Source organism: Loxodonta africana, chromosome 21 (assembly GCF_030014295.1).
Source record: "Loxodonta africana isolate mLoxAfr1 chromosome 21, mLoxAfr1.hap2, whole genome shotgun sequence".
Classification (NCBI taxonomy): Eukaryota; Metazoa; Chordata; class Mammalia; order Proboscidea; family Elephantidae; genus Loxodonta; species Loxodonta africana.
Window position 1 is genome coordinate 50,585,762 of NC_087362.1, and position 22,641 is coordinate 50,608,402.

Below are 22,641 nucleotides of genomic sequence, written 5' to 3' on the forward strand. Positions count from 1 at the left end.
CTTGCCCTCAGGAAGAACATTTAGGAGGTTTTAGACAGATTAACTGGAGACTTCCAGCAGAAGAAGTCCATCCTGTATTATCATGCTAATCATGAATTCTCTAATGAAAACTTAGTTGTCATATATAAGTTTTTCTATATTTTCTGTTTTCTCTGGACAAACTTCGTGTATTCCTTCTAGGCATGTTTTTTTATGTGATGTATTCACCTATACAGAAACCCTGTTGGCATAGTGGTTAAGAGCTACTGCTGCTAACCAAAGGGTCGGCAGTTTGAATCCGCCGGGCGCTCCTTGGAAACTCTATGGAGCAGTTCTACTCTGCCCTGTAGGGTCTCTATGAGTCGGAATCGTCTTGACGGCACTGGGTTTGGTTTTTGCTTTTATTCACCTATACTAGTTCAGATGGTCTCTTTCAAACCTATAGTGGATTTGTGTGGACAATTTCTTGTTTAAATTCCTGATAAATACATAGATGGTACACTTTGGGAGCTTCAAGATTATCTTTAGATATCCATGGTAAATATTAGAGAGGCAATGAATAAGAAAGACCAAAGAAGAGTTGACACCTTTGAATTGTGGTGTTGGCGAAGAATATTGACTATACCATGGACTGCCAAAAGAACGAACAAATCTGTCTTGGAAGAAGTGTGGCCAGAACAGTCCTTAGAGGCAAGGGTGGCGAGACTGCGTCTTACATACTTTGGACATGTTGCCAGGAAGGATGAGTCCCTGGAGAAGGACATCATGCTTGGCAGAGTACAGGGTCAGAGGAAAGGAGGAAGACCCTCAACAAGGTGAATTGACACAGTGGCCGCAGCAATGAGCTCAAGCATAACAACGATTGTAAGGATGGCGCAGGACCAGGCAGTGTTTTGTTTTGTTGTGCATAGGGTCGCTATGAGTCGGAACCGACTGGATGGCACATAACAACAACAACAATGCTAAACTTGTTACCCATTGTAAAACAAAAGTCAGAAAAAAAAAAAAAGCCCATTGGTCCAACGCTCAGGGTATGGTGGGTAATTTTAATTCCTATTTACAGTATATTTGTATTGGAGAAATCTTTAAGAAATTTATGGGACAAATAACAGACAAAGTTGCTAGTGGGATGGAAACAGAACAGTGATCTCTGGCCTCATTAAGCCAAGGTGACATGGCATAATAGACTAGCCTTAGAGTTTTATTTATTGGTCCATGAAAAGTGTAGTGTGTGCTGTAACAAATAAATACCTCTTGTTAAATAACACAAGAAAAGTAGAAAACATAGAATTGGACAACAAGCTACTTGGTTACACACTGTAACACCCTTACGAACACCAGATTTATTGGGTTGGTTACTATCAAGAATAAGTACTTGAGCTAGGTCACTACTACAAGGGATAGCCCTGATAGTATTAGACATAATAAAATTTATCCTCTATTGTGTTACACACTTAAAAGGCAAAGAAAAGCCTCGGGCTAAAATGTTGATGTACATTGAGTCTACAGTTCATGAGAACTTTGCTCTTACTTAGGATCCTGGTGAAGAACCAGATGGTATCCCATGGAAAGCCAGTAATGTGAGTTTAAAGAGCCTGTAGTGGCCGCCATCTAAGGGCTAAACTAAGTCCAGGTATTGATCATTGATATGTTGCCTGTCCTTGAGCATACAGAATGTAACCCAGCTGGAGCTGGGCTCACAAGAACTCACCAAGACACATCAACTGAGCCGTGAGATAAGGATAATAGATGAGACAATCCTGAGAATTGTCTTTTAGAGAACTTTTCACATAAAATCAATCAAACACAAAAGACTTTCCACTCATCTTTTTTCTATCAAAAAAAAAAAAAAACTACTGCCATCGAGTCGATTCTGATTCATGGTGACCCTATAGGACAGAGTAGAACTGCCCCGTAGAGTTTCCAAGGAGTGCCTGGCTGGTCGAACTGCCGACCTTTTGGTTAGCAGCCGTAGCACTTAACCACTACGCCACCAGGGCTTCCTTTTTTTCTATTAGTATTTAGTAAATAGAAAATTTTTTGGACCAATGAAGACCCCCAAAACCCTGAGAAACTGCTAGCCAATAATGCAATCCCTGGAATTGATCCGGATTAGGACTACTATTCAAAGGAGGACATGAGTAGGCTGAGGCATTATAGAAAGTGCTTACTTAAAGGCCTTCAAACTGGGGTACAAAAACAGAAAAACTTCTCAAAAATTTATGAGGTAATTTAGGGACCTAAAGAAAGCCCCTCTGAGTTTCTTGAAATAATTTTTCATGTCTTCCGAAGACACACTGACATAGATCCTGAAGTTACCAAAAATCAAGGAATGGTTAATATCATCTTCATAGGACAAAGCTATATAGATATCTGAAAAAAACTCCAGAAATTGGATGGAGGGCCAGACTGCAGCTAATGAGATAGTCATGAACCTCCAGTTGCGGGGATGCGTGGTAAACAAGGAAAAATACAGGGGCCTGGCCTGTCGGTCAAGTTGTTGAGTGTTATCTGGTTGAGTAAGATGGAGTGATGCCTAAAGTTGTGAAAAGGTCCAAGCCTACCCACGCCCAGCAACTGTGAAGCAACAACAGTCATTTGTCGGGCTTCTAGGATATTGGTGCCCCTTCATACCCCATGTAGCCCACAGTCTACGGCCCCTGTACAGGTTAGTAAAGAAAACGTGAGACTAAAGTAAACAAAAAGATTGGGTGAGAATGTGATACAGGAAGATAGGGGAGAAGAGAATGAGTGAGAGAGACAAAAAGATACAAAGATGGGAGAGAGAGAAAAAGTGAGACTGGGGAGAGTTCTAGAAAGTGAGGATGTGAGAAGGAGAGCGCCCATAAGAAAAGAGAGACAGAGACATAGAGAATGTAAAGAAAAGAACAGTGTGAGATTGAGAAACAAGAGAGGGGGAGGCCAAGATATTCGGTGGACAATGTGGGAGACACTCCACTCTATTACTTGGTTTCTACCCTTTTTGGGCCCCGTAGTTGCTATACTTCTGATTTTTGGGCCTTGTCTCCTCAAGCTTCTGATAAAGTTTGTGTCCTCTAAACCAAAAACCTCTGCCCTCGAGTCGATTCCAACTCATAGCCACCCTATAGGACAGAGTAGAACTGCCCCACAGAGTTTCCAAGGAGAGCCTGGTGTATTTGAACTGCCGAACTTTTGGTTAGCAGCCGTAGCTCTTAACCACTAAGCCACCAGGGCTTCCTTGCGTCTTTTAGGTTACAACAATTCCAAGATGATGCAGGGTTTCCAGCCCGTTCCTGAAAGTGAGACGGCCAGTCCTTATGAAACTTTAGACCAGATAGGAAGAGATTTCTACTCTGCTGGGCAGGCCAACAACCCGGTGTCAGATTGAAGAAGTTACAGAAGAAGAGACATCCACCTCTATACCCTCATAAAGAATCATGAATATGAAATCTCTCAGGGAGGATTGAGACAGGTAAGGTTAACTGTGCTGGTGGAACAAAAGAGCTGTTAAGAGATTACCATCTAGAAGTTGCGTAAACAAGAACCACACTCCGTCAACATGAGATAAGGCTGAAACAACCCTGGAATTACTATCTCTTTCTTAGTGTTTTTTTCTAGTCGCTTCTCCCTTTACAGGCTCCCACATGAGCAGAAGAACAAAGTATGACTGCTGCTTAACCTTCCTTAAAAAAAAAAAAAAAAATAGCCCTCTGAAAATGGCGATGTAGTGCCAATGGTCAGTGCCCTTGCACTACATCCCATAATAAGTGATGCCAAGGGCTGCCAAGAGGAGTCCATCTTGAATACCAGCAGGTTCCACCTTGGATTCCAGATGCTCACGCAACCTAATTAACATGCACTGCCATTCTGAGAAATACCTACCCCTTGAAAGAAGCCCACCAGATATTCATTACTCTATCGTCTCCACTGAACCCATATGAACCCTAGCCTTGCTTCCCTTTTCAAGTCAGTCTTTTGAGAGGCTTAGATCCTCGCTGACTCCTTTTGCTTGAGTCAAGCAAAATAAAGCTAGCTGAAGATAAAGTTTATCTTTTGCATGTGTTCTTACTAGGGAAAAGACAAGGGCCCTTTGTGTCAGATTGGCAATGGGTAACACTGGGAGGGCTTAGGGCACAAAATCTAAAGAGTCACACAAGTGCAAGGTTGACATCCAGAGTGAACCTCCTTAAATTTTGTACCCTAGGCCCCTCTCTTCCTCTGAGATCCACCCATGGGCGCCTGGCTTTGTCCCCACCTACCTCCTCAGGGCTGTCTCTTCTGCACTATTAGTGTCTGCTGCCTCTCTTCGTTCAGTTTGTTGTAGGGGGAAAAATATCACAAAGTTCAGTAAAGCAAAAAGAAAGTTTTATTCAGCACATATTCAAAAAGACAAAAGTGGGAAGCAGAGAAGCATGCTGCCAGGGGTAATGTCTGCCTGAATCTGAGGAAGGCTACAGAATCATCAGTATTTTATTAATACCACAAAAATGGGTAGAATCATTGAAAGCGTCACCTTTTCACAGATTGGCTAGAAACTGTGGTCTTTACACTTTGAATTGCCTTTCTTAACAATCATTGGTATAGGTTTCAGTAACTGACAGTCAGGAGTGTCTTCATTGGTCCAACAAATTTCTATTCACTAAATGTTAATAGAAAAAGATAAGAGTGGAAAGTCTTTTGTGTTCTGTTTGATTGGGTTTATGTGAAAAGTCCCCTAAAAGGTAATTTCTAAGATTGTCCCATCTATTTGTCTTTATCTCAGGGCCCAGTTGATGTGTCCTTGTGAGTCTTTGTGGGCCCAGCTCCAGCTGGGTCACATTCTCAATGCTCAAGGACAGGGAATAATAATTCCAATATTATTTTCTAAATCAAGCTGCAAACATATCTCACAACCCCATACCAACCTCCCTTGGCCCAACTTTGCCCTTCAGTCTTTGTCTCATTCTTCTGCTCTTGTTTACAGCAAGGTAAAAATCATCCCACTTGATGTCTCCATTTTCTCTCCTTCCATCCTCTCCCAAGAATTGTCCTTGACTTCCACCCAATCAGCAAGGCCTGTTGTTGACTCAATGTCCATGTCTCACATTCAACTCATTTTGGTCTAAGCCACCTGTCCCACCTCCCTGCCTTGGCAAATATTACCTTTGCCCTTAGTTTTCATGACCTAGTTAATTAATACCGGGGCTGTGTGGGTGTTAAGAAGTCCCCAATTCATCCCAGCTCAGGATCTTTTTACAAAGCTCCCTGTGTTAACTGGAAGGTAAAGTACTTCTTCTTGATCCCTAGGTTTCTGCTTATGACTGCTGCAGTAAGAGTTCTAATGTACTCTGTCCCTTACTGCTCCATTGTTCAGGGACCTGGCACTGATGATGATCAAGTTAATAGTAAAAATGTGGAATGAAGAAAAGAAGCCTTAGGAGCATATGTGTATGTGAGGAAAAAAAGTATGTCTACTCATATCTATCAATCAATTGATCGAGGAAGATGGAAGCAAACGTTAAAAGTCCAGGAAACCAACCACAATGAGATACCATTCCCATTGCTGTTGAGTTGATTCCAACTCATTGTGAACCTATAATACAGAGTAGAATTGCCTCATAGGGTTTCCAAGGCTGTAAGTCTTTAAGGAAGTAGACTGCTGCATCTTCCACAGAGGCACTGGTGAGTTCAAACCACAGATCTTTAAGTTAGCAGTCGAGCACTTAACTGCTGTGCCACCAGGGCTCTTAGATACCATTCCACACCCATTAAAATGAATAAAATTTAAAAGACTGACAATATCAAGTGTTGGTGAGGATATGTGCAATACGATGAATTGCTTTTATACAGCCTTTCTGACCATGGTTTTGTAACTCCCACAAAAATGATTAGGTGGGATTATGCAAATAAGGTGCTTGCGGCCCACCAAGGGGTTTGGACAGCTTGCTAACAATGCAAATAAGGTATGTGGGACCCTCGGGGGGGTGGAACCATGGAAATAAGGTGTATGGAACCCTATTGAGGGGATTGGTCAGTTTTGCCATCCTGCTAGGCTTACAAAGACAGCCAATTCCAGAGCAGAGGGGAGACCTCACTACCACCAAGAAGAAGAAAAGCCAGGAGTGAAGTATGCCCTTTGGACCCAGGGTCCCTGCACTAAGAACCTCTTAGACCCAGGAGACAGAGAGAGCTGTTAACATTGGAGAAGGCATGAGATGGCAAGAAGTGGTGGCAAGCATAGTAGGGAAACGGCAGCAGCAGACACAGGACAGCATGGTGGGCTTCCCAGCCCATGGAGCAAGGGGTGAGCTGACCCACAGAGTGAGAAAGTTAAGTACCTCTGAGCAGGAGGCTTGCTGGCCAAGTGGGGTGCTTCCAGGCAGTTATATGCAGTGCTAGGCTCCCTGACCCACTGAATGAGAGAGCTGAGCACCTTCAGGCAGAAGGCTTACCCTAGGCATTTATTAGCAGAGCTAAAAAAGCTTTGTAACATTTGCCATAGCAGGGCAGAGGCCAATCTGAGGGCTGAGGGCCGAGGGCCGAGGGCCAAGAGGGGAGGGCTGTCCTGAGGGGCTGAAAGAAGCCTGTTGTGAGGGGGCTGAGAAGAGCCTTGCACAGCAGAGAAGAATCTGTTCTCTGAGGGCCTAGTGCTAAGGCCCAGGCCCAAGCAGGGCCGGCGACAGAGGCCTACTTGCGGGCACAGCCAGAAAAGAAGGTATTCTGCTCGAAGAACTGTATCCTGAGTTGTACCTGTTACTTCTTCCTCAATAAACCCCATAATCGTGAATATGGTCTGTGAGTTCCCTGTGGCCATTTCAGTGAATTATCAAACCCAACAGAGAATGCCATGGGAGGGACAGCTGGTGTCAGAGCCGGTAAAAAGACTGAAGAGAGGAGATTGACCTCCACCTGAGAGGAATCAACCTTGGGCTGGTGCTGATAATGATTCTCTCCTCCCCCCTGAGAAGTCAGACGAGGAGGTCTGACACCAAGCCATTTTTACAATATGGAGTAACTAGAGCTCTCATACATGTATGATAGGGATGCAAAGTGGTATAGCCATTTTGGAAAAGAGTTTGATATTTTCTTAAAAAGTTAAATATACACTTACCATACGACCCAGCAATTCCACTCTTAGGTGTTTACCCAAGGGAAATGAAAACATATGTCCACATAAAGATCTGTCTGAAAATATTAATAGCAGCTTCATTCAAAATAGCCCTCAAATTGAAATCTCTCAATTTGTGAATGATTAGACACCGTGGAGCATATCCATCCAATGAAATACCACTCAGCAATAAAAGGAAAGAACTGCCGGTTGAATCTCAAAAAGATCATGCTAAGTAAAAGAAGCCAGTTTATATAAAAGAAGCCATTTATATGACATTCTAGAAAAGGCAAATTACAGCAACAAAAAGCCATGCACTAGTTGCCTGGGGCCAGGAGCCGGGGCAGGTATTGACTACAAAGGAGCACAAGGAAACTGGAGCCATAGAACCATTCTAAAACTTGACATGGTGGTGGTTGTATGTCTGTATCCATCTACCCAAATTTACCAGACTGTACACCTAAAATGGGTGACTTGTACATAATTTATTCCATAACAAAGCTGTTTAAAAATAACATGACTACTAAGAAGCCTTTGAAAACGTTCCAGGAACTCGTTTTTGGAAAGTATACTGTACATCTGTAGGACTAAAAAAGATAAAGAGGCATGCAGCAAGTACTCAATAAATGATTGCAGAAAGCGGTGGAAATATTATGCACCATCCAGTGTTCCCTAAAAGGAAAGCTCCTCTCACCGGTTCAAGTCAGCCCAGCCTCAAGTTTGTCCTAGTCTGCCATCTGGTGGCCAGAGTGGGCAACATGGGACCCTTCCATCATTACCCCAAACTCCCTGCTTTATGTTTAGGCTTAATGCAGCAGACAGAGAAAAGAGGGACTTTCCCTGTGGGAAAACTAATGCCCCAGAGGGCAAATTGGCCAGAGGCAGGGGCACAGGGGCAGTTCTACTGTGTCCTATAGGGTCGCTATGAGTCGGAATTGACTCGAGGGCACTGGGTATTTTAGGGGCACAGGGGAAGTTCTAGGGTTTATGGGACAAGAGATACAGCCTCTTAATGACAGAAAAAAATGTTTTGGTGGAACGAAGAGGCAGATTGAACAGAGTTTGGTACCTTTGTATGCTGAGATAAAATATGAGAGGATTTTTTTTTTGGGGGGGGGATGAAGTAGGAGGAAGGAAAGTTTAGGGGCAGCAATGTGAATGCCCACACTGATCAGCATAGTCAGGCGGTTGGGGGTTTGGCAAGGGGAATTCTGAAAGACAAGGGGAGAACTTCCTGGACAGAGAGGCCCTCAAAGAGATCTGGGGGACAATGGTCTCTTCTCAATATGCCCGGGCCTTCTGACCTCTTCATCCCACTTCCAGGAAACATCCCACAGATGTTTACCGTGTGCTATAATCATGTGTTTGGGCCCTGCAGTGTCTGTAGAACCACTGAGAATAGAAGTAAACTTCAGGAGGCAGGTGACTGAGGACCCTGCCTGGCTCTCCTGGCCACAGGTGGCCTGCCCAGGCTCCAGAGACTCATAGACAAGCTCAGTCCTGCTTCTCACAAAAATGGGGTCAGTCATCTCCTCCATACATACGTAAGTGGGTGGGTGGGTGGGTGATTTTAAGTGTCAATGATAGAAGATACTTAATCTAGGTACAGACTGTGACTTTTACAGTCTTAGTGGCCTTGGTGACTGAGATCTCAGAGCTCCAAGGACCCCTGGTAGCCCGTTTTCTATTGGCCATTTGCAGATATGAGAACATTAGGGGCTTGCTGAGAGGTAGAGTTGCTGAGAGCTTCTGACACTCTGGCGTGGGCAACATTTCCAGGAACTTCCTCCCTAAAGGCACGAAAAGGCCTGGAGGCTTGGAGGAGAGAAGCGAGAGGGAGAGGGTAGAGGTGAGGAAGGGAGAATGGGGCCCAAGGCCCGGTGCGGTTTGGGGGAGAGGACCCAGGGCAGGCTTGGAGGCTAACTGCATGCAGGGGGTTCTTAATAAGTGTTTGCTGAATGGATGGATTGAAGAATGAAAGAACAGCCGTGTGAATGAAGGAATAAACTTCTAGCTCCTTGGGGTGTGTGTGGGGGCCCTTCAGGCTGCCTCCACCTGCTCTCAAGCCCAACCTCTACCCCCAGACCCAGGAAGCTATAGCTCTGTGTGACTCTCCTTGGCCGCCATTATTGCCTGGATCTTCTGGGCCAAGGTCTTTGTCCAGAATTGGAGCCTGTGGGCCTTTAGGGCCTGGCCCACCGTGGGCTGCATGTTCAGCTGCAGGTATTGCTCCTTCTGGTCATACAAGGGCCAGTGGGGCAGATCCTCACCATTGGGGTTCCTGTTGACCAACAGGACAGTACAAGGATGACTGTGGGCCCTGACGAGCCTAGCCCCAGACACCCTGACTGGGTCAGTCAGCAAGGTGACCAAGCAGGCTACATGAACTTGAGAAATGAGGGGGGAAAGTTTTCAGAGGTAGGAAAGAAACCACCTCCCACTAGAATATCAGCTCCGTGAGGGGCAGGGCAACTTGGTCAGACTCTGGCTGTAACATAGCACTGTTACCCACTGTCCAGGTCACTGGGAGATGGGACAAATGCCCAGCACCCAGAACACCCCTCTCTGTCCCTGTGGGTCCTGGTGCTGGGGAAGGGGCTATCAAGCAATTAAGGACACAGGCATGCTAATGGGGTCACCACAGCCAAGGGGAACCCTGGATGGGTATAAGCCCCCATGGAGGTTGAGGTAGGGGTGCATCATCTCACCCATTTCGAGCAAAGTTTGTCCAGTACTTCATCACCTTCCTGCTCAGTAGCTCCTCCTCCTCAGTGACTTCAACTGCAGAGAGGACAAAGGTCCAGGTCAGGGTCAACCCCAGTCTAGCTGCCAATTCATACACGTGGATCACCCCACGACACTCGCCATCCCACATGTAACTTGCCCCTGGCTCCTCGAGGCTGTCTGGTACACCCTGCTTTCTCCAGGCCTAGATCTCTGCCTACTCCCCACAGCCCTGGGGAGCCAGGCCCTCCTCTTGCCCCAACCTTCTAAACTTATCTTAGCTCTGGCTGATCCAACACTGGGCTCATTCCTGGCCCAGAAGGTCTTTTTCTTCCTTCTGACATTGGAAAGTCATTTAAGACACAAATATGCCTTTGAAATGTCCCTGCTGCACTCACATAGAAACCCATCTTGGGGTGGGGAGGGGTGGAGGGAGCACAGGCCCTGGGTACACAGAGTCTTGGAATCCAATGCTGGCTCAGCTTTTTTACCTTGAACTACAGACCCTGTACTCTCTCTGAGCCTCAGTTTCCTCAACTGTACAGTGAGGGCAATCACCCCTTGGTTGCCCAGTCATTGTTGCATTCTACTTTTGGGGAATATGGAGCCTCCAAGGGACCCCACCCAGGAAGACTCACTGTAGCTGTTCCAAGAGAAGGATCCGAAGACAAAGAAAATCTCATCACCATGGTCTGCCTTCACATAGGGTGGTTTGATGTCCTTTACGAAGCTGGGCCGATGCTGGAACTCATAGAAGTAGACAGGGGCATGAGGACCTAGGATGGGGTGGGCAGACTGTGACATGGCAGCCCCTCACCTGGAGCTTTCTTGTGTCACCCATGATGATGAGATACCTAAGTTTAAGGCTGGCTGGAATCTGGACAATGGTGTAGGGGAGACTCATGCTGGAGCAAAGGCATTGGAAGGGCCTGGGCTCAAATCCTGACCTTGGAACTTCCTAGGTGTGTGTTCTTGGACAAGTCACTGAAATCACTGAACTTAGTTTCCTCATCTGTAAAATGGAGAGAATGCTCATCTGTCTCTTAGACTAGACTTCCCTGGGATCCACAGCTCTGAGCCCTTCCCAGTTGGGCCTTAGTTACAGATGTACTCACACTGAAAATTTGCTACTTGAAGGGCAGGAATCACGAAGATGAAGTCCCCCATCATCTCATGGAACTGGGCTTGGAGGGTCTGGGGGTCACTATTGTTGCCCACGTACTCCTCCACCACCAGGTCACCAAACTCAGGAGGCACCATCTATCCCAGGTGGATCAGGAAGAGTTAGGTTAGGCAGGCTGCCGGGGCAGAGGGGCAGCAGCGTCAGGGTGGAGGAGATGGGTCCTGGGATGGGACAGGGAATGGGGGAATGGACAAAGCTCTGGGGTGAACCCACGCACAAACACACATTTGCTCATGGGGGACGCTGCATGGGAAGGATATCTGGGGGGATGGGACAAGAGAGAAGCTCCTTCCCATTGGGGCTGGACCCCAGGACCCTCACCATCAGTGCTGACATTTTTTGCAGGGCGGCTTGCATGGTCTGTCTGTCCATTTCTTGGTTGTCAGAGGTGCCCATGCCCTGGGGTGGGGAAAGTCTTGAGTTGGGGGTGGGATGGGTCTGAAGCTACTAAGCCCTAAGGCCACCCCACCAGATGGGCTCCTCTGGCATCCAGAGGCTTGGGGCTGGGCCTCACCGCTGGGATGATCCAGCCGTACTCATCGTTGTTAACACCGATGATGCTGGGTACAGGCTGAAAGTCATCAGAGGCCAGCAACTCCTGGGGATGCCTGGGTAGGAAGGCCCCGTCCACCACGCCTGCGATAAGCTTGAAGGGCTGAGGGGCATGCAAGGTCAAGGAACAAGGCTCAATACCTAGAAAAGGCCTGGTTTTCTGATGCCTGTCAGTATGTCCCACACCATCCTAGCTCCTCCCAGGATGCTCACATCCACCACAGGAGGTCCTACACTTGCACTTCCTTGTCTGGAGTTCCCATCTAGGGCTGTGAGAACATCAAGACATGGAAATGGAGCAACTTGCCTGGGGAGTATAAAGGCACCCAGGCCTGCCTGCCCTGTACCTTATCATCCCCACCTCCTCCACACCTGGCCCATGCAGCTCTACCTTGTTTATGGCCAGAATCTCCTCTTCACTCTTGCCCCGCAGACAGCTCACCAGTGCCTCTGAGTCCACCTGGCCACAGGCTGACAGGTTGGCCACCATCTGTAAAGGGACCAGGCAGGGGCTGACTTGCCTTCCAGGCAGGGGAAGGAGGTTTGCTGAGGCACCTAATTAGGAGCAAGTGCACTCCAAATCTCCTAGGGTATTATGTGTGGTCTACTATGGTTTTGAAATTGTTTCAACCTCCCTGATGCTCAGAGGGTAAACCCAGAGGGGCCTTCCACCTGTCTGGGTGATTCCACTCTTAATGGAGGCCCTTAAGCCAGGAGCTTTGTGGGCCACAGAACACACTCAGCCTCTACAATAGCAGAGGCCTGTGGATTCTGACCCTTGAGCCCCTCAGTAATCCCTGAGTAGGCGGCAGTTCTCGAGGCATCCAGATGGCAGGGAAGTCCTCCTTATTCTCATTTAACAGAAGGAATAATGGAGGCTCTGAGAGGTAAGGGATGATCAGCAGACCTGGGCTCCCCATGATTGAGGGCACTCACCGTGGAGACCATGTCAGACGAGTTGGCAATGAGGCCAGGCAGCACAGCCACGCCACTCTCCATGATGGCACCATGGAAGAGTCCTTGGGACATGGGGGACAGGATATGCGAGGACACACATGTGCCACCTGCAGACTCGCCAAAAATGGTGACACGGCCAGGGTCACCTCCAAAATGGGCGATATTCTGCTGGACCCAGCGCAGTGCGGCCACTTGGTCTAGGTAGCCCCAGTTGCCAGTTGCATGCTTGTCTCCAGTGCTGAGAGGTGACAGGGATGGGGATCACAAGGCTGTCCTGGCTCTGCTCAGCAACATTGCCCAGACCAGCCCAAGCCTCACCTGAAGAAACCCAGGATACCCAGGCGGTACTGGATAGTTACAACTACCACATCTTCAAAGGCCACCAGGGCAGAGCCATCATACATAGAGGCCATGCCCAACACGAGCGCACCGCCATGGATCCACACCATCACCTGGGGAAATTGAGGCATGGGTACTGCGTGGCTCCCACCCAACCCAAACTCCACCAAGGCTTCTACCTAGGCTAATCACTGCTCTGATTTTGTCCACCTACCCAGATAGACAGAACTCCAGCAAGACAGGGTGGCATCTTCATGACCTGGGCCAAGTGTGACCCAAATTCTATCAGGAAGACCAGGCCTCCCAGCCTTTGGGGCCTGCCCCATATATCAAAGTCTTGCTCCATTTCTCTCAGAATCCTCTCTAAGGAGGAATGAAAAGGGGGTGTCTTCCTGGCTGTCTCACATGCACTTTCATTAAACATGGCCCAATAGCTAACTGATGGCTGGGGTCTTTGGTGACCTCAAAGTGCAGCCCTCAGGCACCTGAGGGTCTCCTGGGCACAGGTTGGTTGAGTAAGTCCTGGGTCCATCCCAGGGCTATAGCCTCTTCAGGAGCAGCTGGAGGTCTGTGACCCTATGCCCACGGTCAGATGGCTACCCTGGGTAGGAAGCGTTCTTAAACCTGATGATCAAAGTGATGACTCCTTGGCAAGAGGCCTCCCAACAGGGTCTGTGCTGAAGTGGGCCCAGTCTGATCTTGTCCTTTCTAATCTTGCAGAAGAAGTGTCCTCCCACCCCCCAGTCAGCCATGACTGGCACTCACAGGCAGCTTGGTGCCCTCACGGGTATGGGCAGGTGTGTAGACACTGAGGTACAGGCAGTCTTCAGACATGTGGGTGAAGGGTTGGGTTATATTCAACAAGACCTGAATCATCTTTTCTGCTGTAGCATTATCCTGCAAACACCTGGTGGCCATGGCAGACAGTTGGTCCTGGGGATGTGCTGTGGCCAGAAACAGACCCTGGCCCCAGACTTGCTACCAGCTACCATCAGCCCCTCTTCCCTTCGATATCCTGCTCACACATGGTCCTTCTCAGAAGTCCCTTCCCACTAAGTTATGGGCCACAGGCTTTGGACAAGCTGGGGTGGAGCCTGGCCTTCCAGGAAGACCCTAAGGTTGCTGAGGGCCTTGGACACCACTCCTCCCAAGGCTAGAAACTCTTGGGGTCTTTGGGAGACCATTGGTTGCGTGCGTTGACATTTCCCACTGTATCCCTGTACCCAGCTGGGCTTGGAGAAAGCACTAGCCCACATACATGTGCTGGGTGAATGAATGGATATTAATTTCTTATGAGAAGGGCGGTGGCACATCCCTCTTCCCAAGTCAAGACTCTCAGAGACCCTCTTCAGTAAGGACACACATATATAAGTCTGTTGGCCAATGGCATCTTGCGCTGCTCATTGCCACAGTGAGAGTGAGGGTCCCCAGGGAGCCACCTCTGCTGCTGTCCTCAGGGATCTGGAGTATTCGCTGCTGGAGTCAGGGGCTCCCATTAAGTTCACAGAGCCAGTCTGAGCTACTCCAGAGACATTTCCCACTGGTGGCAGAGAACACTTGACATAACCAGAAAGATGGGAGATACATGTCTCTGCTCATCCTTTCAGTACCTGGGGTTAAAGTCTTCCAGGTGCTAGGCTCTGAGCCAAGAGCCTGGGCCAGTGACTTCACCCCTCAGCAAGCTTACAGAGGTGGGGGTGGGGGGGAATGGGATGGAAACCCACCAAAATGGTAGTAGGTGTTTAGATGAGATGACAACTGCAGTCTGACCCAAAGTTCAGAGTACCTTCCACCCTGTGGCCTCGAGTTCCCTGGACCTCCAGGGGAGAGCTTACATGGCTGGGTGGGAAGTCCCATCCCTCACACCACTCCACGGTTCAGGGGGCTGAGGGGGGGCAAACCGCAGTGGCCCCAGGGGTGGCTTGGCAAAGGGAATTCCGAGGAAGGTGTGGACTCCCACTTCGGTGCCCTTCACGTGGACGAGGCTCCCCCGCACCTGCCCTGTGTGTGTGGTCCGGATGGGGCTGGCAGAGTCCTGTCCTGTGGGCAGAGAGATGGACATCAGGGTGGGGTCTGCCCAATCAGCTATTGGAACTGCTGGCTCCTTCCTATCCACAGCTCAGCTCAAGGGATCCTGATCTATAAACATGTACTTTACAAACTTCCTGCATGTGATCCTGTGCCCACCTCTAACCCATCTGCTTTCACTGGACCTGGCCCCCAGACTTTCCCACCAGGCTCAGTGAGGCTCCCTGGGGCTTGACACCCTGGCTCAGCCCCAGGAGCTTCAAACAAATGATCATATGTGCTCTATGGAGTAAGAGTATCCTTTCAACTAACTGTGTGCCGGTCTTGTGAGACAATAGGGAATCTGGGAATTGGACAGACATGGTTCCTGTCCTCAGAGATCTCATGCTCTAAGTGGTAGGGAATAACATAAAGAAGGCATCCCACAAACAAGGAGTGATATTGGTGAGGAGAGCTACAAAAGAGAAGAGCAGCTATAGCTAGAAGTAAAAAGTGGCAGTCAGCCCTGCTATGGGATCAGAGAGGAAGTGATTGAAGGTCACCTGACAGGAAAGAGCCAATATTATTAATAAAGACATTCTACACATTAATAAGGAATATGCCAGCCACCCACTAGAAAAACAAAACAAAACACTGGTACACTCAAGTATTCTTTCTAAACCTGAGTTCAACGCAAAATACTTTTAAAGGAAGGTGCATTGAGGCCGGGCAGATCTTTGTGCTTAGTAGTCAGAGGCCAAGCAGGAGTGGGGTTGGGGTTGGGAGTGGCAGGTGATGGGGGGCACTTGCCCTGGCCCCAAGTTCAAGGGGGCGCCAGGAGCTGCGGAATGACATTCGGAGGCACTACAAATATGAAAGGCGCCTGACTGAGATAGCCAGACAAGAGATGGTAAGTTGTTTCTGGGGAGCAGTCACAGATGTCAACATCTGTTCATCTTGATATTGGGGGGAGGGGTGCAATTTGGATATTGCAATACACATGACTTGGCTCCTAAGCAAACGAAACGATGTTCACCTCATGCTAAGAGAAATGCATATTGAGATCTGACTGTGATGTCAAAGACTTATTTTGTCACAGGAAGCACGACAATCAGACAACAGCACCATATAGAAGTAGTCTTGCCAAAACAAAATAAAACATAAAATCTGATTCTAATCAAGCCTGTAGAACATAAATACAAGTTTACAGGGAATACAGGATGCAATCAGCAAAAACCCAACTCTGGGACCGTCTATGGAGCAAATAACCTGGTTTATTCAACACAACAATGACAAAGGAAAATAAAATAATTGAGGATTGAAAAAGACTCAAGAAACACATAAAAAAAGACAGATAATAACAAGTGTCGGTGAGGATTGGAACCCTCGTATACACATATATACACATATACACTGTTCGTAGGGATGTAAAATGGTACAATCGCTTTGGAAAACAGTCTGCTTTGTAAAAACACCCTGTAAATACCATTTCTGAGACATTATGGGAAATAAGAACCCTTGAGTAAATATTGATTATGTTAAGAAATTACAGTATTGTAGAGATGGAAACTTGATAAAACAAGGTTGACTGAGTCTTAATAATTGTTGAAGGTGGGTGATGGGTACATTGGGCTTGTTATACCATTTTCTCTACCTCTGAGTATGTTTCCACAGTAAAAAGTAAAAAACAAAAGACAGCCTCATAGAGCTACTACCTTTCACCTAGCAGGACCGACTTGATGGTACCTAAGGACAACCACCTTTCACCTATCAGATAACAAGTTTGATAACAAACATATTTGATAACATGTTCGATGCTCCCTGGCATGAGTGAGGCCAAGGTAAGTAGCCACTCTCATACTCCATGAAGGTAATTTAGCAACTCTTTTCAAATTGAATGGCCCACCCTTCTCCCAACAACATGCTGTCTACACACAAGTCTTTGCCAGATGTGGTGGGATGTCTGTCCATATACTTCTCTGTGGCTACTTCTTCCCATGGAAGCAGCAGTCAAGAAATCAAACGACATATTGCATTGGGCAAATCTGCTGCAAAAGACCTCTTTCAAGTGTTAAAAACCGAAGAAAGTGCTTTGAGGACTAAGGTGCATCTGATCCCCCCACCCTATTGCTGTGGAGTTGATTCTGACTAGCACCTAACCAAGCCATGGTATTTTCAATTGCCGCGTATGTATGTATACTGTCCATGCAAAAGCTGGACAATGAATAAGGAAGACTGAAGAATTATGGTGTTGGCAAAGAATATCGAATATACTATGGGCTGCTAGGAGAATGGAAACCCTGGTGGCATAGTGGTTAAGTGCTGCTAGGAGAATGGAAACCCTGGTAGCATAGTGGTTAAGTGCTACAGCTGCTAACCAAAGGGTTGGCAGTTTGAATCTGCCAGGCACTCCTTGGAAACTCTACGGGGCCGTTCTACTCTGTCCTATAGGGTCACTATGAGTCAGAATCAACTCCACGGCAGTGGGTTTGGCTTTTTTGGGTTTGCCAGGAGAACAAACAAATCTGCCTTGGAAGAAGTACAATGAGAATGCTCCTCAGAAGTGAGGATGATGAGACTTCGTCTCAGAAATTTGGACATGTTATCAAGGACAAGTACCTGGAGAAGGACATTATGCTTGGTAAAGCAGAGGGTCAGCTAAAACAGAGGAAAACCTTCAAAGAGTTAGATTGACAGGATGGCTGCAATAACAGGCTCAACCATAGCAATTATTGTGAGGGTGGCATAGGACTGGGCAGTGTTTCATTCTGTTGTACATAGCGTTGCTATGAATTGCAACCTAACAACAATAACTATATCCTTGAAGAGAACCCCTTCCACTGAACAGTGAGAAAGCTCTACTAGTAGAGGTGAAGGGAGGTCTCTTTCCCAGGAAGTGGAAAAGCCCAGCGCTGGGAAAGGGGGGAGTTTGTGACCACATAGGTGAAAACTAAGGGAACATGCACACATCCTTTCCTGAGTAAACTCCTGGGCTGTGTGTGGGGACCCTGTGGAGGAACCAGGGCTGGATGGGACAGGAGAGGGCCGGGCCCGTCACTTGTGCCCTCTTAACACCTTGTCAAGTATTCTTTCTAAACCTGAGTTCAATGCAAAATACTTTTAAAGGACGGCAGCGGCACCTAGGTGGGGCAGATCTTTGTGTTTGGGAGTCAGAGGCCAAGCAAGGGTGGGATTGGGGTTGGGAATGACGGGTGGTGGGGGGCACTTGCCCTGGCCTGAGTTCAAGAGGGCTCCAGGAGCTGCGGAATGACATTCGGAGGCACCACAAATATGAAAGGCGCCTGAGATAGCCAGACAAGAGAGGGAGAGTCCTTTCTGCTGAGGAGTCGCAGCTGACAACAACTATTCATCTTGAATTTAGAGGGAGGGGCGCAATTTAGAGACTGCCCCTGAGTGCTAGTTACTCTCCCTACACCCTTGCTTAAGAGGTCCCCTGGGTCTCTGAGAGCCCAGTCTGGAGAGAAGCCCTGTGAAGGTGAGCTATGGAAGCCGGCTGAGTGTGGAGGGCTCCTGGGCAGATTCCGGAGTCGGATAAGAGGATCACGCACCGCGAGAGCAGGTGGCCGAAGTGCCAGGGCCCTTCGAACAGTGTCCGCATGGTAAGACCTTCTGCCAAGGGCCGGGAGGTCGTGTCCTGGGAAATGCAGAGCTGTCACACCGCTCTATCATCTCTGCTCTGAAGGCCAGCCGTGCCCTCTCCCCAGGCCACTGTGTGGGGTGGGAAGACGGACAAAGCAGGCAGCCTCCGGACCGGCTCTAGGATCCCTCGCTCTGGGTCTTCTCTGTGCCCGATTCCACGATGTTGAATTAGAATCAGTAACCTTTGCGGGGGTGCCCTGGTGGTGCAGTGGTTAAGAGCTAAGGCTGCTAACCAAAAAGTTGGCAGTTGGAATCCACCAGTCGCTACTCTGTCTATAAGGTTGCCATGAATCGGAATGGACTCAGCAACGGGTAACCTTGACTGTACTTAAGCGCTGCTAACCAAAGGTTGGCGGTTGGAATCCACTCAGCTGCTCCGAGGGAGGAAGACCTGGCGATCTGCTCCCATAAAGCTTACAGCCAAGGAAACTCTACACGGCAGTTCTATTCTGTCACATGGGTTCGAAATCCACTTGATGGCACTCAACAACCACCCCGGCTGGGACTTCTGGGAAGAGGTCCTGGCACACTCCTCTGGCCAAGGGTGCGACAGACTCTGAGCCCGACAAACGGCGGCGAGAGGTGTTATTATTACTGCTATTGCTGTTACTACCCTCCGGCAGAGCCAGGTCCAGGTACGTACAAGTGGGAAATGTCCCGAAGTACCCCTGGGCCGAGGCTGCTGACCCACCCGGGCGCCCCTCAAATGGGGCTCGCCCCTCGGTGCAGTGTGGCCTCGGGCATCCCCACCCTCTCTGCGCCTCAGGAGGCCCACCCCGGGCGGTTGTTAAGTCCACCAGCTCCGACCTCCCCGGGCACCTTTCCTTCCCCAGCCTCAGAGTGTGTCTCTGGAAAATTTGAAGGATCGAGCCCGGCCCAGTCCGCCCGCCGCGGAGCCTCACCCCAGGCCGGGACGAGGAGAAGCAGTAGCCCACAGACCACGGCGCTCAGCCGCACACTCAGCCAATCCAGGTGCATCGTTGCTCGCAGATTCTCCTTTCCGCTGCCCGCGGGCCCCGCTGCTTTCACCGAGAGGCAGCCCGGGGTCGGTGCCTTGCCCAGACCCGGAGTTTGGACTGGGCGGGGAGGAGGTGGGGCCCTGGATCGGGCGGGGGAAAGGTCGGGCTGCAGGAGAGCGGGGCTGAGCCTTCCAAGGCCGGCAGGGATCCAGGGCAGGCAGGCGTGGGCCACCTGGACCCCAGTGGGCCCTTTCGGAGGGGCTGCTCGGCTTCTGTAGCCCCTTCGCTGTACCACGAACCCTCTCCTCAAACCTGGGGTCACTACATTCACTGTCGTTGTAATCACAGGCCCGACGAAGGTGTGTGTGTGTGGGGGGGAGGGGTCAACGAGGAGGGAGCAGTCAGCTCTGATTGGGGAGGAGGTGCACAATCAAGATGTCCACAGATAGAGAAAAGGAAACGACCTTCGTCCGGGGTAGAGGGGACGGCAAGAGCAAATGTAGGGAGGTGTGACTGCCCTTTATCCAGAAGGCACCCCCTTGCGTTTCAAGGACTGATAGCTTCCTGGGTGCCCTCTTCACGGTCCCTCACCCCTTACTCTCCCATGTCTGAGGCTCCGCGGGCCCCCTCCCTACTCAGTCATGGCCCTCCTTTTCAAACGCGCAGGTGTCTACAGTACTTCTTATCTTCAGGAGTCCTCATTTATTGATTTGATAGCTTTTTGTGGAGCGCCTCCTGTTCCTCCCGCTAGGGACCTGGGCACTACTAGGCCCTCAGGGCGGCGAGTCACCAGGAGATTCCGGAACGCTGTAAACCAAGCCAGGATAGAGACAATCCCGAGCTAGGAAGCGCTGTCCTGCCGGAGGGGCGGGAAAGACTTCCCGGAGGAAGTGTTGCCTGAGGATACGCCTGGCTCAACCTCAGACGGGCCTGTAGTGCCCTCTGAGAACCGGCCTCGGCCTCGGTGTTCTATGCTCCAAAGGACTCGCCCGGCGCAGGGCTGTCAAGTGCCTTCTCCGCGCCTCTGCCAGCGACCGGCATCTTCTTGGGTCAGCGTAGCCGGCACGCGGTGTCCATCTCCCCGCCTAAACCTGGAGGTCCTGCATGTCCCTTCCGCCACCCCGTCGTCACGCCACGCCCCTTTCCCGCTCGCCGGAAGTGCGCCCGCCCGAGCGGCAGTGCTTGCCCACTGTGGCCCGCCGGGATTCCGCGATGGTGGGTGGCGGCGGCGGCGTGGGGGGCGGCATCTTGGAGAACGCTAACCCTCTCATCTACGAGCGTTCTGGGGAGCGGCCCGTGACTGCGGGCGAGGAGGACGAGCAGGTTCCGGACAGCATCGACGCGCGTGAGATCTTCGATATCCGCCGCTGCTGGAGGGGTGGGGGGCGGGTTCTTGGGGGTCTGGTGGGGAGGGCGAGATTATGTCCAACAGCCGGAGGAGCTGTACGAGGGCAGGTATACCTGGCGGAGGGCCCGGAATGGGCAGAGCGCCTTTTCCTTCACTTGCCACATCTGATTCGCTCTATCAATGACCCCGAGCATCCACTGACGCTGGAAGAATTGAACGTAGTGGAGCAAGTCCGGGTTCAGGTTAGTCGCTTACAGAGTGCAAGGGGAGGGACTTGTTTGGGGATAGTCAGAAAGGCTTAGCTGTGAACGAGAGGCTGACATTCTCTCAGCTCACCTCAGGAAATCTTTGGGAGGGGGATTTGTTGTGCCAATTTTATGGATGAGGCAACTAAGGTCCATAAAGATTAGACGACCTGCCAAAGTAACAAACTAAGAAGAGGCCTGGGCTGGGAGAACAGTGACCCTGTACATCTCCCCCACCAGGTGAGCGATCCGGAGAGCACAGTGGCAGTGGCCTTCACACCCACGATTCCGCACTGCAGCATGGCCACCCTTATTGGTCTCTCCATCAAGGTTAAGCTTCTTCGGTCCCTTCCCCAGCGTTTCAAGGTCAGCGTTTCACCCCTCCCCCCAGGGATGGGCACGCATGAGGGTCTGTTGCTGAGGAGGCAGACATCGAGAGCATAAAGATGGAGAGGACATCATTGAGGCCTGGAAGAATGCCAACTAGCAGAGATGATGAAACTAGGTGAAGAGTTTCCAAGTGAATGGAACAGCAAGAATAAAAGCCTGAGCTGGAAAGTGGCAGAAAAGTAGTGGGTGTGGCAGGAAAGGCAGTAGGGAGCTGTAGATGGATTTGGAGCAGGAGTGGGGCACAGGCAGGCGATTAAGTCGATAGCTGTTGACCGATTCTTTGGTAGAGCTGAGGGGCTGTGAGTAGGTTTGGGGTGTAGTGGGAGGGCCAGAGTCCAGAGGCTGATTAGGAGGAAGGATCAACTGAAGGTGAAGACTGAGAGTATGGGAAAAGGGGGGCGGGCAATAGAATGGACAGGTAGGTGGGTGCTCAGGCCTCTGTTATCTGTCTCTTAGATGGATGTGCACATTACACCAGGGACCCATGCCTCAGAGCATGCAGGTGAGTGTGGGCTGGTGGTGAGGGCATTGGCCCAGGGTTCCAAGCTCTCTCAGGCTTCCCCCTTGTCATGGTGGTTTGTGAGGTAAGATCCAGGGAAGCCTGGGTGGGTGAAATTGCCAGAGACTTTCCAAAGGAGATGGCAACTGAGACTGAAGCTGATCTGACTTGAATCTCTTGTGTTTACCATGTCCTACTCTCCCCTGCTCCCCCAGTACCACACAGGACCAGGGTGTGTCAGGCCTCAGGAATACATGAGGCAGGCATGAGCAGCCAGGTGGGAGGGGTCCCCAGAAGGTGGGATAGGTGTGAGGGAAGCTGGCCAGTATAGCCTTATTGAGGCTTGGGGTCCTGGGAAGGAAGTGACAGGAAGACCTTGTTAGTGGAGGTATAACCTATTCCAAGGCTCAGAGGTGTGGCCGGCTAGCGCCCTAGCCAAGAGCCTGCATTTGACCCTGTCTTCCTCGCTCTCTCCTTCCCGCCCAGTCAATAAGCAGCTTGCAGATAAGGAGCGAGTAGCAGCAGCCCTAGAGAACACCCACCTACTGGAGGTTGTGAACCAGTGCCTGTCAGCCCGCTCCTGAACCTGACTTTTGGCCCCCAGCCCGTGCATTCATGTCCTGGTTCCAGCTCCACCCAGGGCTTGTGGCCTTGTTTTCCTCAATCACTGACAATAAGAAACTAACATTTTGCATTTTGTAATAAACCCTTAATTTATATTCATTTCTCA

At 49.7% G+C, this 22,641-nt stretch overlaps 2 protein-coding genes across 2 annotated transcripts; one reads left to right on the forward strand and one right to left on the reverse strand.

Annotated features, from left to right (window-relative positions):
- Positions 1 to 8,618: 8,618 nt before the first annotated feature.
- On the reverse strand, positions 8,619 to 20,559 carry CES2 (carboxylesterase 2). The gene is made up of 12 exons (XM_064273939.1): positions 19,373 to 20,559; positions 14,639 to 14,843; positions 13,569 to 13,710; positions 12,783 to 12,916; positions 12,444 to 12,702; positions 11,899 to 11,997; positions 11,470 to 11,610; positions 11,277 to 11,354; positions 10,888 to 11,032; positions 10,411 to 10,548; positions 9,757 to 9,829; positions 8,619 to 9,329 (listed from the first exon to the last, which is right to left on the reverse strand). The coding sequence occupies exons 1-12, from the start codon at positions 19,446 to 19,448 to the stop codon at positions 9,143 to 9,145; spliced, it is 1,677 nt and encodes a 558-aa protein (XP_064130009.1). The 5' UTR covers positions 19,449 to 20,559; the 3' UTR covers positions 8,619 to 9,142.
- Positions 20,519 to 22,641, forward strand: CIAO2B (cytosolic iron-sulfur assembly component 2B). The gene is made up of 5 exons (XM_010596711.3): positions 20,519 to 20,786; positions 20,940 to 21,019; positions 21,263 to 21,388; positions 21,869 to 21,914; positions 22,398 to 22,641. The coding sequence occupies exons 1-5, from the start codon at positions 20,534 to 20,536 to the stop codon at positions 22,493 to 22,495; spliced, it is 603 nt and encodes a 200-aa protein (XP_010595013.2). The 5' UTR covers positions 20,519 to 20,533; the 3' UTR covers positions 22,496 to 22,641.

Coding starts and splice junctions, on each gene's coding strand:
- CIAO2B (XM_010596711.3), top strand. CDS start 20,534: ATGTCCCTTCCGCCACCCCGTCGTCACGCCACGCCCCTTTCCCGCTCG. Junction 20,787..20,939: donor CGACGCGCGTGAGATCTTCG/ATATCCGCCGCT, acceptor TTCACTTGCCAC/ATCTGATTCGCTCTATCAAT. Junction 21,915..22,397: donor CCATGCCTCAGAGCATGCAG/GTGAGTGTGGGC, acceptor CTTCCCGCCCAG/TCAATAAGCAGCTTGCAGAT.
- CES2 (XM_064273939.1), bottom strand. CDS start 19,448: ATGCACCTGGATTGGCTGAGTGTGCGGCTGAGCGCCGTGGTCTGTGGG. Junction 11,611..11,898: donor AGATTCTGGCCATAAACAAG/GTAGAGCTGCAT, acceptor CATGCCCCTCAG/CCCTTCAAGCTTATCGCAGG. Junction 9,330..9,756: donor ACAAACTTTGCTCGAAATGG/GTGAGATGATGC, acceptor GTTGGTCAACAG/GAACCCCAATGGTGAGGATC.